Genomic DNA, 17,568 nt, shown 5'->3' on the forward strand with positions numbered 1-17,568 from the left:
ACCTGCAACCTTCTTGTGTACAGATGATGCTCCAACCAACTGAGCCACCCAGATAGGGCTTATTATCATTATTAATCATCAGTATCATTAATAATAACCTTGAATGAAATATTTCTTATATTGTGTCCATTATAATGCACCACAGACAAGATTGTTTGAGAATGCTGAGGACTAGACAAATAGGTTGGTAAAAATTACGTCTTTTTGTAAAGTACATTTGTTTCCTTTATCTCTTAGAGAAATATCTGTTTACTTACCTGAGTAGTGAGGAGTATTGTAGTCTTTGGTATGACATTAAAACTCCAGAAAAGCATACAAAAATCTGTACCACCTTAAGCATACTTAATAAAATCAGCAGAATTGTGATTATAGGATCTTTTACCAAGATTATAAATTTGACCAAAACCCTGATCTTCAGTGCTGAAATTCCATGGGAATGCCGTAGTTCTTTCTAAATTGTAGTTGGATATATGAACTGAGAAAGAGTAGTTTGGTCTTTTGAAAATAAGAAAAACATTATGTTTATTCATTTTGATATCAGAAATCAGAAAAAAAGGGAAGGAAAGTAATACTGAGCATCTACCCTATTTGCATTAGTAGGACTTCCAGTATGGTGATAAAGAAAAGGAGTAGGGAGTGGGGACATCTTTGCCTTGTGCATGATCTTTGTGGGAAAGCTTCAAATCTCTCCCATTAAGAATGATGTTAGCTGTAGGGGTTTTTTTGTAGATAATCTTTATCAAGTTGGGAAAGTTTTCCTCTATTCTGAATTTACTGAGTTTTTATTATGACTTGGTATGGGATTTTGTCAAATGCTACTCTGCATCTATTGATATGATCATGTGAATTTTTTCTTTTTAAATCTGTTAATGTGATAAATTAAGGTAGCAGATTTCTTAGTGAATCATAAACCTTGCATAACTGTGATAAATCCCACTTGGTCACGGTGCATAATTCCTTTTATTTGTCTTGTATTTATTTGATTTACTGATATCTTGTTGAGAAGTTTATATCTATGTTCATGAGAGATATTGTCTATAGTCTTCTTGTAATGTCTTTGCCTGGTTTTGGTATTAGGGTAGTGATGCTCTCATAGAATGAATTTGGAAGTATTACTTCTGCTTCTGTTTTCTGAAAAAGACTACAGAGAAGTGGTATAAATTTTCCTTAAATGTTTATTAGAATTTGCCAGTGAACCCATCTGGGCGTGGTACTTTCTGTTTTTGGAAGGCTATTAATTATTGATTCAATTTATTTAGTAGAAATAGGTTGTAAGCCTATTCACACTATTTCTTCTTGTGTGAGTTTTGGCAACTTGAGTCTTTCAGGGAATTAATCCATTTTATGTGTTGTCTATTGACAAGAAATTATCTCAATATTGGTTTGTGTGAGAAGTCTTCATTTCTCCTTCACTTTTAAAGAATAATTTCACACAGTACAGAATTCTAGGTTGGAGGTAGATTGTTTTTACACCTTAAATATTTAACTTCACTCTCTTCTTGCTTGCATGGTTTCTGAGAAGTCATATATAATTCTTATCTTTGTTCTGTGGGTAAGGGTTGGTTTTTGTTTGTTTTTCTCTAGCTTTTTTCAGAATTTTTAAAAAATCTTTGATTTTCTGCCATTTCAAGATGTTATTCCTTCCTTGACTTTTGGGGGATTAATCCTACTTGATATTATCTGAGTTTCCTGGATCTGTGATTTGGTGTCAGATATTAATTTGGGAAAATTTGAAGTCATTAATGTTTGAAATAATTCTTCTGTTTGTCTCTTTCTGCTCCTTCTGATATTCCCATTACACATTTCACCATTTATAGGTTTCTCACAGTCCTTGGATATTCCATCATGCTTTTTTTTCAGTCTCCATTCTATTTGCTTTTCAGTTCTCTAAAATTCTTTGGAGGTATTCTCTATCTTGGAGATTCTTTCCTCAGTTGTGCTCAATCTACTAATGAACCCATCCAGGCATTTTTCATTTCTATTAGTGTTTTTGATCTCTAGAATTCCCTTTTAATTCTTTCTTAGGATTTCCATCTCTCTGTTTACACTGCCAATCTGTTTTGCATGTTGTCTACTTTATTAGAATGCTTAGCATATTAAATAGTTTTAAATTCCCAATCTGATAATTACAACATCCCTGCCATGTCTGGTTCTAATGCTTACTCTGTCTCTTCATATTGTTTTTTGCATTTCGATATACATTGTAGTTTGTCTCAATCGCCAGAAAATTATATGCTGGGGGCAAAAGGAACTGCTGTAAATTGGTTTTTAGTAATGTGGTAGTGAGGTGTAGGAGGAGGGGAAGCTCTCTCTAAGCCTATGATTAGGTCTCAATTGTTTAATGAACCTGTGCCTTTGGATTTGTAAGCCTCACAAGCCTTTCTGTTTTTTTCTGCACCTTAGTTGGTACTGAATGGCTACAGTGAGCTGCAGGTGGGTATTTCTCTTCCTCAGGTCAGTTAGACTCCCATAATACCCCAGTAATTTAGGCTCTGGTTAACTAGTTTCCCTCTAGGGCAGGTCACGTTAAGAAGTATCTGGGGTACTACAAAATGGTCCCTTTTCCCTAGAAGCAGGAGGGGAATTTTCTCCAGTATTTACTGTGGGAATCTGGTTAAGCTCCTGGAGGAGATAAATCTCAAAATAATGTGTTGCTATCTTTGCTTCCCCACTTTTGCTGGATTCCCCTGGAGCTTTTAACTCTCAGCTTGTCCAGATCGAGCATCCAGGAACTTGTCGATTACAGTTCAGTTTCCCTCCCCTGGCACTGGTTCTTGGGTGGTTTCCACCCCAGAGCCTCTGGTCTGTTAAGCTGAAACTGCCTGTATTTGCCTGCCTGTCTCTTCAGCCTTAGGGTCAGCAATTCTGCTGTGTCTGCCCCTTTCTTAAATTATCAGCTTTCCCTTTGTTAGGATGAGTGGTGACTTCAAAAGCTCCTTACATGTGAAATCTGAAACCAGAGATTCTTTTTTTTTTTTTTAAGCTAAAATGGGAACCTACTAAATTGACAATTTTGTACCTTGAATTTTTAAAATTATATTATAAACTTGTTCCTTGTTAAATATTTTTTGGTGGAATTTTTATTAGTGACATTACATATTTTTATCTGGTCCCTTATTGCTCAGACTGCTTCCAATTTTCTGCATTATAAACTGTGCTTCTGTGAACATTCATAGGGATAAATCATTTTGTACATCCATAGTTATGTCCTCAGGGTAAAAAAAAAATAGCTCTTCTTAACTAATAATACAGAGACATTATCAGAAAACATCCTACATACTTCTGTGGTGGAATAATTTACACATCCTTCTTTGAATGTGTGTGAAATACAATCAGTTTCTTTGTTCTTTTATCAATTCACAAAGTGATTGAGCCAGTTTTATATAATTTTTTTATTGTTTTGATGTGTGTATGTGTGTGTGTGTGTGTGTGTGTGTGTGTGTGTGTGAAAGACACAGAGAGAGAGAGAAAATGAGACATTTTATGAAAGTGTTTTAAATCGTTAGAGTAGAGGCTTTTTTTTTCATTTCAAGCAAGACTAGTACTAGGAGAAATCTACAAATCCCAGGGGCTTTTGTGCCTTTATTCTGCAACTTTCATAAGGCAGAAAAAAGCACGCACTCTCCTTCTTAGATATAGCTTAGGGACAGACAGCTTCTCTCTAGAGGGCATCTCATTCGTTACTCTGCTTTCCTGATAGAATTCCCTATATTAAACTGTTTACTTCATTTTTCTTGGATACAATGAGAGCAACTTATAGCTACTTCCATCTGTATTGCCTTTGGCTCTTCCTTTTCCTCCTGTCAGCATCCTTTAGCCAAAGATCACTAGGAAGACACCTGTACTTGGACTATTTGGATTTTTTGCTATTTGTAATTATTAGGGGGCACCATGGAGAACCATAGGGTGTCTCAGTAAGAGGGTGTTAGAAAAGACTTGTAGGATTTAAGCTTGTTTTAAGTGACTTAAGGGAGGGTTCAAGGAAGCATAGCTGTCACTTGCTTGTGTCAAAAAACAGGTGTAATTTTATGAGTTGGTACAATCATAACTCTCATCAAGAAGCAGGGTGACCCACTATCCCAGTATGCTTGAGTCTGAGGGGGTTCCTGGAACACAGAATTTTTAGTGCCCAAACCAGGAAAATTCCAGGTCAACTGGGAGGAGTTGGTTACCCTATCCAGAAGGCAAGAGAAATGAAAAGACGCTTAGGCTGGGATTGGTGGAGAAGCAACATCACTCCCAGGAGCCAGGACTTGGAATAATTGGTCATGTTTGTGGTTTGGTCAATGTTCATGCTTTTGCCTGGATTCAGACATGATTAGGAAGTGGTCTCTTCTCTAGCTTAGTCCATCATGGTGACAGAGTGGCCTTGTCCGATGTTGGCATTGCTCTTAACAACACCAAAGCCTTTGCACAGTATCTGGCCAGTTTCTAACTGTCAGGGTCTTCTTTCCATTTTTTTCCAATTCCTTTTTTTTTGGAATTTGAGGACTATTTTTGAGGTTGGACTAAGACTTTGTAGATGTAGTCTAGTTGTGAGAGCCTTGGTTTCAGCCACATTTCTTTTGGGACCTAATGAAATGCTTTGGGCTTTGAAACACTGAGTAACAGCAACATTATTATCTCTCTTAACACAACACATTTTTCTTCAAAAATGTTTTAATGATTGACACCAAATGCTCAATTACTAAATGTTAAAATTTTTAAAAATAAAATACTGCTTTTCCCTCTTTGAGATTCAGAATTCACATTCGCATATTTCAGTATTCTTAGAAAAACTGCCATAAAGAAACCCAATTTATTTAATATAGAAGACTTTTTTTTCACAGAACACATTAACATTTTGAAAATAAATAAATAAATAATAATAAAATATTAAAAAAAAATTTTAAAAAAACACATTTTGATGAACACTAATATTCCACCAGTAAACCAGTGTTTCTACTAGTTTACTTAGTGAGTGTCTCCTAGTAAAACGTTTTGTTTTTAAAAACTAGAAGTGTATATAAAAAGTAAATCCAAGTTAAAATGAAATAAAAATTTTTAATTACTTATTGAAAATATAGTTACATGTTTTTCAGATTTGCTGTTTTACTAGTAAGAGAAAATATTAAATTGTGGTTGTATTTTCGGGGGGAAAATATTTAGCTAATGATGACATATTATGTAGTTGCTTTAGTTTAGTCACTAAAGTTATAACACTAGATAAGTTGTGGAGCATTATTTTAATTATTAACATTGGTTCTTAAACTCAGCTTGTTTGTTCCATATATTAATTAAATTGATTGCCCAGCACTTAGTCTTTAATTTTTTTTAATCTTCATCCAAGAATATTTTTTTCCATTGCTCTTCAGAGAGAGTGGGAGAGAGAGAGAGAAACATCGATCTGAGAGAGACACATTGACTGGTTGCCTCCCACACTCACCTGACCAGGGCTGGGGATCGAGCCTGCAATAGAGGTATGTACATCGCCTCAGCTGGAAGACCCAGGACCCTTTAATCCATGGGCCAATGCTCTAACCACTGAGCAAAACCAGCTAGGGCATAGCACTTAGTCTTTATAACAGTGGAGGAAATAAAATGGCCTTTGTTATATTATAATCTACATTCGTGCACTTTTTTCTAGGTTCTAATGACTACCTTGAGGTCACTATTCCAACAGACTTAAGAGTGGAACCTTCTGGGGAAGTGAGTGAGAGAAAGCGAACTGAAGAATTCGCCCAAGTTTCAGGAAGCAGTGGGCCACTGGCGCTGGTGCTTCCCACTGAAGTGCCCTGTGAGGTCAGTAAAAAGGTGCCTTAATATTTAAGTGGCCCTATTGTTTTAATGAATATTGCATTTCAATAAAATGTAAGCTCCAAATGACTGGTGTTTTTGTTACTCTGTTCATGGCTGTGTCCTCAGAACCCAAAACCATGTCTGAAAATTAGTAGGCATTTGATACATATTTGTTGAATAACTGACTATTGGAGAATAAGTGAAAGCTTAATTTTATCAGCTGTTACTTGATGCGTTGCAAACAGATTTACTATAGCTACATATATCAAGCTACTTAAAAAAGAACTTTCGGTTTGTATTAATCAGATCAATTATTTTATTTTCATAAAGGGAAACATATTCTTTATGAGAATTTGAAAATACTTATTTTTTAGGATGAGCAATATTTCAATTATAAAATATGTATCAAAGGCCTACATTAGCAAGGGGAAATATCATAGAATCTAGAAAAGCTGGACCTTTTGGGAATAAAAGTATAATAGAGGGGGAGGGGGATTTCTGAAGGTGACTCTATGAATACATATTGCTCACATTTTTTCTCTTGTCTTCCTTGGAATGAACAACTGAAATGAGCCTCCTGGTAGAGCTTGACTCGAATCTCAGGCTATCTCTCTAGACAATAAAATAACTCTGGTTCTCAGTGTCCATCTTTGAGTGGAAGGGGCCGAAGACACAAGAAAGCCATGGGAGTTGCATGCAAGGGTCTTTCCGGTAGAAGCCAGTGGATGACTGAGGCTGCATTGTCTGCTTGCTGGGAGGTGTGTGCTGGCAGAGACTCTGCTGATTCTGCTGGGACCAGCAGTACTGGGGGAAGCTGCACATTCTGTGCAGTTGGGCAAAGTTTATTCCCTCACCCCCAGGCTCCATGCCTAAGCAGGAGAATCGAATTTTTAAACTATTATGCTATCATTTCCAGAGGAACAAAAACTTCTCTGATGCTTCCTTAGAGACCCCAGGAACCTGAACTGTACAGGTTCAAGGTAACTGGCACAGATAATCAGGCAAGGAAAAAATTGTAACACTTAAAATACACAAGAACTCTAGGGAGGAAACTCAGACTAAACAATCAGAACTGGTGGCTTCTATTGAGTCAGAAATGGAAGAGACAGTGATAAATAGAGGAGATTATAATAAAAGAGAAATGAGAACTGTTCTCAAGTAGATAAAATCCAAGCTGAAAAAGAAAAAAAAAATCCTCTTGAACTAAAAATAGCTCACCAAGAATTATGCAATGAGTCTAAAAAGCTGCTTTTAAAAATATCTGTAACAGTAAAACTTGAATAATATAAAACCTTCCCAATGTTAAATTTGCAAAGAAATTAAAATTCAAAAATGAAACCTCACTGCCTCCAGGCAGAGGTGGCTGGTTAGGATCAGGGTTCTTTCCATGGCAGAATCATGGGCTGTTTTTAATTGACATGGAAATAATTCTTCCAGACACTCTGAAGTTAAATTATTTCATTTTCAGATTTCTCTTGGATAGTCCACTTTATAAGCAACACTAAGAGTTGAAAGGTCATGAAAGAATATTTTAGTACCAGCCCCACACCCTAAACATTCAAAATAAATTAATCCCTGGACCAAAAATAGTTACCCCAGTCAAAATCTTGTGTTCCCACAACCTCAATCTTAGTAAAATCTGAATCCACATGACAATTGCCAAGAGCCACAGGAGAGATCATTGGTATCCAAATGAGTGAAAATCATGTTTCAGATTTGCCAGGAAGACATTCAGTCTGTGCCTATTATCTGAAAGCACAACCTTTGAACTTACTCATTTCTGAGAAGTCTTCCAATTAGTGGGTGAATAGAGGCCCCTTAAGAATTCAGGCTCCTCTCCCAGGGGGTGATATTTGATCCTCTTGCCACCTTCCAAAATCAAGAAATTTACAACGCAATGATTGCCACCCACCAGATCTTATTTGAGATGTGCCTCTTTCACACCCAGCATCTTCAAAATCTACTCATTTCTCCAACTCAGCATGCCCAAGCTGAGTTGACTATGGTTCTATCTAGTGACATAATCTTTATCTTTCTGATAAACAGGAACTTAGTTTGAATCTGTCAGTCTGCTGCTTCTTGCTGTGGAGCTGCCTGGGCCTGGGGACCTGCCTCCTAGGGTAGTGCTCTCCCTGTTCCCTCCTCTATTCTGGAGCTCAGCTTGAGTGGATTATTTAACTGAGGCAGCTGTGTTGCTGCTGAGCCCAGGAGCCTGGGAGTATTGGTCCTTGTCATCTTCCCCAGCATTGTTTCTTCCCATGGATTGTTCTATTGCCTGGGCCTTGAAAATCTTGTGCCACTTTAAAAACAGCAGGAAATAATTTTTTTTCCATGCACTGGTGAAGATATGCCTCTAGTGCTCTATCTATGTGAGCGATTCCCTACCTTTTTGAGAAATACCTAGACGAATTTTAACCAGTTAAATTTGTTACTTAATTTTGGTTTATTTTTTTTATTTTTTTTTTAGGATTAACATTCCTTGTCCTATTTTGATATTTCTATTTTTTTAAATCTTTTTTTATTTAAAATTTTGAATTTCACACTATTGCAAATTTCCCCATTTCCACCACCTTTGTCCCCCTCCACTCACCCCTGCCTCCCTCTCCCTTAGCGTTCATCACACCATTGTCTGTGTCCATGTATATGTTCTTTAGCTATTTTAATATTTTAAAATCTTTTTATGGGCCAAGGCATTTATTTTTCTAGCATATTTCTCTTGATTTTGTCTTGTGAAGCAATTGATTATGAGAGGTATGAAGTCAATGAGTTCATTCTGCCCAAAGCATCCATTTTTCAAATGAATCTTATCCAATTTTATATCCATGATGAAAATTCTACCTGGGAAGCATTCTCCCATTGGAACAGCACCTAATCCAGAACTGGACCTGGTTTATTATTTGCTAGTTTATCTTCCCTGTGCTGTGTTAAAGTTTTAATTTCATTAATTTTCTGGCGAATTTCCTTAGAGCAATGTTTTCACCTGGGAGTGATCGTGCCCCCCTCCCCCAGAAGACATTTGACCAAGTATGCAGAGTTTTGGTTGTCATAACTGGGGGGTTGCTACAGGCATCTAGTGGGTAGAAGCCAGGGATACTGCTAAATATTTTATAATGTACAGGGCAGTCCCCACAGCAGTGACTTCTCTGGCCCAAAAATGAAAATAGTACCCAGGTTAAATCCTTTCTCAGAAGATAGGAAATACATTCATGCCCCCTACAGTACTAATTGCCTTCAGATTAGCTAATAATGGCATCAAGAATTCAGTGCTCCCCTTCAGTGACTTCTCATCAATCTACCCAGTTGTCCCCAATCACTTGCTGAAGCTGTGTAATCTATAAGCAGTGATTCCCATCACTCTTTTTTTGGGGGGGAGGGGGCATGGGGATGTGGGTATCAAATTTCTCTATTTGAAAGAATGATACAAATGGAAGAACATAAGTAGATGATTTGGTACAACTTACAAAAGAGGTGAAGGTAAGCCCAGCATGCATGTAGTGCTTTGGTGACCAGGGAAGTCACCCTGGGGCTGTGGGAAGGTAGCCTGAGGCTCAGGTCTCATCACTGTCTCCCAGGGTGTGCTTGTCAAAGAGATACTGGTCCATACCAGATGCGGGGGGACCCCCTCTTGTGTGTGCATCGGTGGTACAGTGGTGAGCATAGCTGCCTTCCAGTTACTCTTTTTATGGGTTACACCTGAAGCTTTAAGAGGGCGCCTCTAAAGATTGCCTTGAAGATCTGCTCGGTACTGTAGTTTACTCTCTCACCGCCTCTGCCTCCCCTGTTATTTCTCTGAGCCCCCATCACAGGCTCAGTCCTGGCTTCTATATTTCTTCCTCGGTAGCACCATCCTAAAGAGCAGTTAAGAGTGAGCTTATTTTCTTCATCTGGTTTTATCTCTGTAGGCAAGCCTTTGATTTATTACTTGCCCTTCCTCTTGGTAGAATCCGTTTGCTGCAGTCTTAGCTTTTATCCCCTTCAAATCTCTTACTCCCTTTAGTATAATTAACTGATATTCCTTTATTTTTATGTTATACTCCCAGTACTGCTGTTCTGATGATAAGACTGAAGCATATTTTTAAAACTAGTTCAGTCACTTGATTTCTTGAGTAAATTTAATTCTTAAAGTTATAGTATAACAGCCAAAGGCCCTTTAATTGGCTTTATCAGCATTTAGATCTGTATTAATTTCACTAAACTGCCTTTCTATCTGAATCCTAGAACATGGCATATTCCCTAATAAAGACCTTAATTTTCTTTGACCTGTTTATTCATATACCTCTGTATCTGCAACCATAATGTAAGTCTCCAAACCTATAGTACAGACCACAGATTATGTAATTTACAAATCCAGAGATATCCTGAGACTATATGAGTGGGTGTGACTTGTATGGGCCCGTGGGCAAGCCACAAGAATCTCAGAGGTTACCTCCTACCATTTATCCCTTGGCCCTGATTGCAGAGTAAAACAATATACAGAAACTAGCAGCACCACCCACTTATTTCTGATGCCAAATCACTCTCTAGTTGTTGGTAACCATCCTTAACCTAAAGTCTGGTCTTCTGATCTAATTGAAAAAATATATATATATGGTAAAAGTAGCAATGCCAAAAATATCTGTGATGTGAAGTGCTGCCCCTTGGGCGGTAAGGTTTTACAATGACCAGTAGATGTATTTTCCCTTTAACCAAGTGGTTCTAAAAATTAGATGCATATAAGGAATATTAGTGGGAGGTTAAAAAATAATAATAATACTGAAATTCTATACCCAGTGTCTCAGGTATAAATGGTCTGGGTTATGGACTGGACAGTGGGAGTTTTAGAATCTTCCCACCTGATTCTGAGAGTGAGAGTTAGCATACCAATTTGGAACCATTGCCATAACCTAACCCCTGCTCTGCTGTCGTGGGTATGACATGTTGAATGTGTGGAGCAAAAGTGAGAGGGAGCATAGTGATAGTTCCCTTGATATGGTATATTTCCTTGATATGCAATTTAATTGGTAAGGAGAAATTTAGATCAAAATACCCTGTGGACAAATATTTGCGAACACTAGACCCTGGTGGAAAACTCTCAAAGTGGATGTGTGTCAGCTGAAATGATTTCATAACATCAATGAATTTGTAGGAACTTAGGTACAGAGCATTAAAGATGTAAGCTTTGTTGGTGGTTGATTTTTGCTTAGGGAGACAACATTTAAATAAGAGAACTTTGAAATTAATGATTTTTGGGTAATCACAATTTTATAAGAGCATATAAATGAGGCTCCTGTTTATTTTGTGAGGAACTTAAATTTAGTTTGACTTTGAAGAAAGCCTTTGAAGGGAGATATCTGAGATAATCATAAAAATAGTATTTTGTTTTAGTTGTTTTGAAGGGTTAAGCAACATGATGTAAAGAAGAATGTAGATTTTGACTTAAGTAGTTCTGACTCATCTTCAGGTGTAACTCTGTGTATTAGTTACTGTGTTCAGAAAGGGGAAATGCAAGTCTTCCATTTTAGTTTTGGTGTGCGCATTTATTTGCATGTGTGTATATGTGTGTGTACGTTTTGGCTAAGATTTAAAAAATATTTATATAAATGTGCTTGGAATAATTTTTAGTGTAAAATAAATACTTAATATTTATTTTTTCCTTTTTCTGTACTAATTTCAATCTTCTTATCCCTAATTTAAAAAAAATTCCAAAATATTTTCAATAACCCTTATTACATTATGTACATTTCCCACCTTAATAAAAATCTTTAAAGTTTTAGATTTATAACCTTTAGTCAACTCAGTGACCTTCACAGATACCCATCATAACCAGAGAATCTCTATTTGGTAAGATTTAAAACTATTGATCTTTTAAAAAAAATTAATATTTAAATTTAAAAAAATTTATTATATTTAAATGTCCAGTCTTTTCATTTATAGATAAATACATCAAGTTCTAGAAAGGTGGAGGAAAAGGACTTGAAAAAAGGGTTTATTTACCAATTGAAGTTTGTGAAGTGATGTTTATTACCCTGAGATGCTGAGCCTCACACAGGGAAGAGGCAAGAGGAAAAGGGAGCAGCTGTATTCTCACTATTTGTTCAGTTGCAAAATATGGCATTGGCAAAAACAGTATTCAATAGACCCCAAGCCCATAAACTCAAAATGTAGTGAGAATCACATTTACATATTTCATTTCTAAATATGGTTGAAAATATCGACATGATAGAAGACATTTAATGATCACGTGCAACCTCTATCATTAATGAACATAATGGGTTAAGTGGTTAATGTGAACTTTTTCAAATGCTTAATTGAGTTATATTTTTCTTACAGAATCCTGGTGAAATATTTATTATTTTGAGAGATGAAGTAATTGGTGATACTGTGGAGGTTGAATTTACATCAGATAATAAATGCATTAGAACACGGCCAGCCCTCTGGAATAAAACAGTCTGGTGTATGAAAGCTTTAGGTAAGAAATTCTTTCATGCTTTAATAAATATAAAATATCACCCTGAATTTCTTTCAATAAATTTATGATAAATGGTTTCACTTCCTTATAGAAACTAATATTGTTCTGCAGGTGTTTCCTGTGTTTAGCTTTCACATACCCAAGGTTGTTACTATTAATCCAAATTTGCAAAAGTACGAATGTGTAAATTATGAGAAATTAGCTTCCATGCTGTGAAACAGCATCCAGTAACATCACTTTTTTTTTATATGTGTCAGCAGAGAGCACTTGAATGTACACCAGCTATTAAATATGGAACTAAAATTAGGAGCTTTATTGTAAAAGAATTCGCAGATATTTGGATTTGCATTAATGAACTTTGATTTTTTTGTGTGTTTTACTTTCTCTCCCTCCTTCCCTCTCTCCTTCCCTCTCTCTGTCTTTTTTCCCCCCCTGCTCCTGAGTATATTTTGGTTGTTTTGGAAAGCATAAATCTTTTTCACTATTTTATCATCATGGTAACATTTTCGTATACAATTACCCCTTCTTTTCCTTATTTAATTTGTGAAGCTAACCATCTCATTATGCAACTGTGCTTGCAGCATGATAAACAGTATCAGACTCCACAATAATTGTACTAAATTAAAAATCTAAATGTTTTGATAAAATAATATAGGACTACTTGCTTTTTAATTTATTGTTTTACAATCAGAAAATAAAATTACCTTACAAAACTTTATAAATATGAACTTCATAAAATATTTTACAATAAAAGATATGCAGTCTTACTATGAATTTGGAAATGTAAAAATATTTAAAATGAAAGTATATGTCAAATGCATCCTGAGCTTTTAATGTCACTGTTATGAAGCGAGTCCATGCAAACCCTTTCTATTAGGTTGTGCAAAGAATACGTCCATTCTGTGGATTTCCTTGCACAGCTGAGATGAGAGTTCGGTCATAGAAAGGAAAGGCTCTATGCCAAGCATTGCTAAACCTTTCAGACACTGCTTCCTCTCAGGGACAAGGATCTGCAGAAGTGAGATGAGAAAGAACTCTGTCTCTTTCCTTTCTCTCCCAAAGACCATCATTTCCTTATGCCACAGTTTAAAATGATTTAATGAAGAAATTTTTAACTAATTAGTTTTGGAGTTTAAACTAAATCTAGTTAGACTGAAATCACTACAGAAAAAAAATCAATATTGCCAATTAAAAAGTACTTAGATAATAATTCCCAAATAACACACCAAAATGTCAAATAAAATTACTCATATTAAGATTTTATGAGAATTAAAAAAAAAATTATGTTTAGTTTAGCTAGTAGCTAAGAGCAGTGCAAATAATAAAGCATGTCAAAATTCAAATGTTTTTCAGAAAAACAGAAAGCTAATGGTCTATACTTTCTAAGATATACTAGTTCATAATATGTGGTTGAACAGCAAGTTTGTAGCAAAAAAATCAATAAACAAACAAACTGCTGTTTAGTAGTTATGCTAATTAAACCCCTCCAAGTCTTTTTTTCAACTTGTGTGTTCTGTAAATTAACGAGATATTTTCTTATGAAATTTTAGCTGCTATGTAGTAATTTATAGACTGATGCCTCGAGTGTGTGTGGGAATGTGGACAGGACATGCCTCAGCAGAAATGGCCCCAGAGTTTTGTTTTCTCTGCCTTATGGCACTGTTTTGTAAAATTTTTTGAGCCCTAGTAAGAACTACATTTTATATCATGACCCAGTGTATATGCATAAATCCATAATTAAAGCAGAGGTTTTAAAAGCAATAGTTAGACTTATGGTGTTAGCCTGTCATGTAGAATTTGGGTGTTGTCACTCCCATTCTTAAACATGAAAAAGTTGAACGAACTGAAAATAAATGACTTTTCTTGAGGTCATTGACAACTCTGGTGGTGGGGCAAACCACCATCCCTAAATTTGGAGAGAAAGGTAAATCAAGTGTGACATCCAAGGTCTGCTTATCTGGAGCACAAGTCCCTAGAGCTGGAAAACTGGTAGAAGCACTTAAATGCTAATATTGATGAAATTCTGGTGGCTGAGTGTGGACTGTAGTCTTGTGAGGCACCTATAATTTTGTGGGATTTACCTCCAGGAACCTCACCAGGTTCTCAGAGGGAAATATCTGAAATCTTCAGGAGGCTCTGCCAGGTCAGAGGAAGAATAACCATGGTGAAATACTCCTAGCATGTTCCCCATGACAAAGGCTGCTCTCTAGGAGAAACCACTTTACCAGAGTTAAATCCCAGCTGGGAAAGGGCATCCATCGCACTGTATCCTCCCTAGTCTTCCTGGAGGTGGGGAGAGGAACGCTATGCCACAGCAAAAAAATTTGTAAAGGTCACAACCAAGAGACATGGGCCCATTAAGAGACTGAGACTTAATATGAGATTAGAATGCATCCCCTCCCCCAGCCTGACCACCAGCACACCACAACAGGTTGGGTGCAATGGCAATGGATTGCACTTGACACTCTTGTAAGATGCATCATTTTACTGCGGAGGAGCACTTAGGGAAGCAAAGGTCAAGAGGAAGGACGCATTTGAAGCTTCTGGTACATATAGTTACAGCAAGCATTAAATAGAGCCCACGTCCTAGCCAGATTGCTATACATTCTCACTGCATGCCTGCTGGCTTCATTCCTTATCCCTGACACAATATGTCTGGTTTTCAAAAAGAAATTACAAGTCATGCCAAAAGCCAAAACACAACATTAGTCTAAAAAAAGAAAGCAAACTTCAGACCAGATTTAGCTGTGGCACGGATGTTGGAATTATCAGACAGGAAATTTTGAATAACTCTGGCTAATATGTTAAGAAGCTATAATGGAAAAAATAGAAAATATGCAAGAACATGCAATGGGCACGATAATCAGAGAGCTAAGAATTGCATTGCATTTCTTTTCATTTTTTTAAAGCTAGTCAACACCTAGTAAATTGATGTCATGATGTATTTGTGGGTGACAAACCATAGCTAGGGTAAGTACGCTTTGTAGCTTCACCGGCCACATCTGGTTTTTGAAACTTTAATTTATAATAATTAAACAAAATTTAAAATTCATTTCCTCAGTTGAACTAACCATATTTCAAATGATTTATTAGAATATATTCATCATCTCAGGAAGTTCAGTTGGAAAGCACTGACTGTACAATAGGCCTTCTTTTTCTCTACACCACTTATGGAGTAAGAGAGATGCCCAGCATCTTAAAGGCTAATGATTGGTCCAGAATCTGCATGTAGCCAAAGAAATAACTAACAATTCTGTGTGGAGCCATTTACTGACTAACTTTAGACAAGTCTCTTGATCATTCTGTGTCTCAATTTTCTTGCTGATAAAATAACTAACTTCTCTACTTACCTTTCAAGTACTTACTTATAGGATGTTTGGAGACAAGGGAGAGACCTCCAACTGAGGAACAAAGCTTCAATCTCTCCCTCTAGCAATTCCCTTAAACACAGAAATGGTTTTTCTGGAATATCCCACCCTCAGCCTCTGGATGGGGTGTGGTTAAACCACTTAAAAACTTCCTTTTCTTTCCTACAGATAAGTGAACTGAGGAGTCCATCTTTCTTTATAAATATTGTACACCTCATATTGCCGTTCTCTTCACTTAGTCCTAGGTTTATATCTCTTTTTACAAATGATACCAAAATTGTTTGTTCTTCTTTACCCTTGGGGAATTATGCTCAGGAGAGCTTCCAATTCTGTTATCTCATCTATAATCCCCTTACCCATTGGTGATTTCTAAGGCAAGAAATGATCTCAATCAGTATCCCACATCACCTTTAAAACATATTTTCTGTACGTTTTTGGATACCAACTTAAAATGTAGGGATCAAAATCTAAAGTGAAAGCATACTAAGAATGCTTCCCCACTCTCAGAATCCTTTTGAAGAATATTGATGCATCAATGTCAAGAGGGGGCCTCTATTTGTCCAGTCTCTTTTCAATCTAGAAAAAATGCTCACTTGACTTGATTTCTGATCATTTGACCCAAGATTTAATCAGTCACATGACTTAAAATGTGGTTTGCTGCCTGTAAATGTTCTCTTGTGCTGTAACCACAGTTTCCTGTACTAAATCCAGCTGGTGCTGAGGGCTGGTTTGGCAGCTTCACAGTATTGTCCAGGATACAGGCTTATCTTTAGTCACCACTCCACAGTCCTGAGGTGCGGCCATAATTATCATGGGACAAGATGACTTCTAAGACTTTTGCCATCACACTTATGTTCAGAGCAATATGATGAAGCGGTGTGGGGGAACCATTTCATACTGCATTACAAAAGTCAATTTTATGTATCTTTTCCCTAATTCATATTCAGTGATATTACTTGTGTATTAAATTTTTCAGGCTTTCCTAACAAAATGCCACAGACTGGATGGCTTGACCAACAGAAATCTATTTTATCACAGCTCTGGAGGCTAGGAATCTAAGGGGCCAAAAGTTGCCTTAAGGCAAATCTCTTTTCTTGGCTGCCTTCTCTCTGTCCAGATGTGGCCTTTTCTTTGTGCACCTGCACTTCTGGTGTCTTCTCTTCTTCTTATAAGGATGCCAGTCTTATTAGATAAGGCCCCCACCTTTATAACCTAATTTAAGCTTAATTACCTCCTTAAAGTCCTCATCTCCAAATATAGTACACTAAGGGTTAGGACTTCAGCATAAGAATTTGGGGGCAGGGGATACCATACAGTCCATAAAACTTTGGTAGCTTGAAATCAGCCTTAGTGTAAGTATTTACACCACAGAAATTGGCAAATCTAAAAATCAGGGCTTTTTTCTTTCTGGTGAGTAAGTCTCTCAACACATCCCTGGGATCAGGAAACGAAGGTTTCATTAAGTAAGAAAGTTTCTGTATGACATACCTGCTGATACTTCATTAGTCAGAACTTAATCCCAAGGTCCTATCTAGCTGAAAGGGAGAGTAGAAAATGTAGTCTTTTTAGTTGGATAGAAGTGCATCCTATGACAACAAAAGAAAATCAAAATCTGTTTCTAAAAGGAAGAAGATAATAGGCCTTGGGGTAGGCAGCTAGCATTTACTGTTAGAAAAGGGTACCCCTCAGACCAACTACTCTGTTTCTTTGGTTTGGATACCTCCTCCTAACCATTTAAATGTATGCTTGCGCGCATGTGTGTGTCAATCGTCTCTCAACATTGAGGCATATCAAATACTCAGGTCTCCTTCTTACACTTCTCAGATAAAACTCTCAGGTTTCTCTCTATCCAACCCTACACTGTGCCATATTAATGTTCTTTTTAAATATATGTTTCTTTCTAACTTAGTAAAAATTTAGAGAATAACAAAATTATATTAAAGTACAATATGCCACATAGGGAAGGAATCCTAA

General features: G+C 36.7%; 1 protein-coding gene across 1 annotated transcript in view; it reads left to right on the forward strand.

Annotated features, from left to right (window-relative positions):
* BANK1 (B cell scaffold protein with ankyrin repeats 1) overlaps positions 1-17,568 on the forward strand; it is a 306,359-nt gene that overhangs the window by 83,097 nt on the left and 205,694 nt on the right. Inside the window, exons 4-5 of the mRNA XM_081154901.1 lie at positions 5,627-5,781; positions 12,088-12,226. Coding sequence (XP_081011027.1) covers positions 5,627-5,781; positions 12,088-12,226 — 294 coding nt within the window. The remainder of the gene's footprint in view (positions 1-5,626; positions 5,782-12,087; positions 12,227-17,568) is intronic.

Source organism: Miniopterus schreibersii (assembly GCF_964146895.1).
Source record: "Miniopterus schreibersii genome assembly, chromosome: 1".
Classification (NCBI taxonomy): domain Eukaryota; kingdom Metazoa; phylum Chordata; class Mammalia; order Chiroptera; family Miniopteridae; genus Miniopterus; species Miniopterus schreibersii.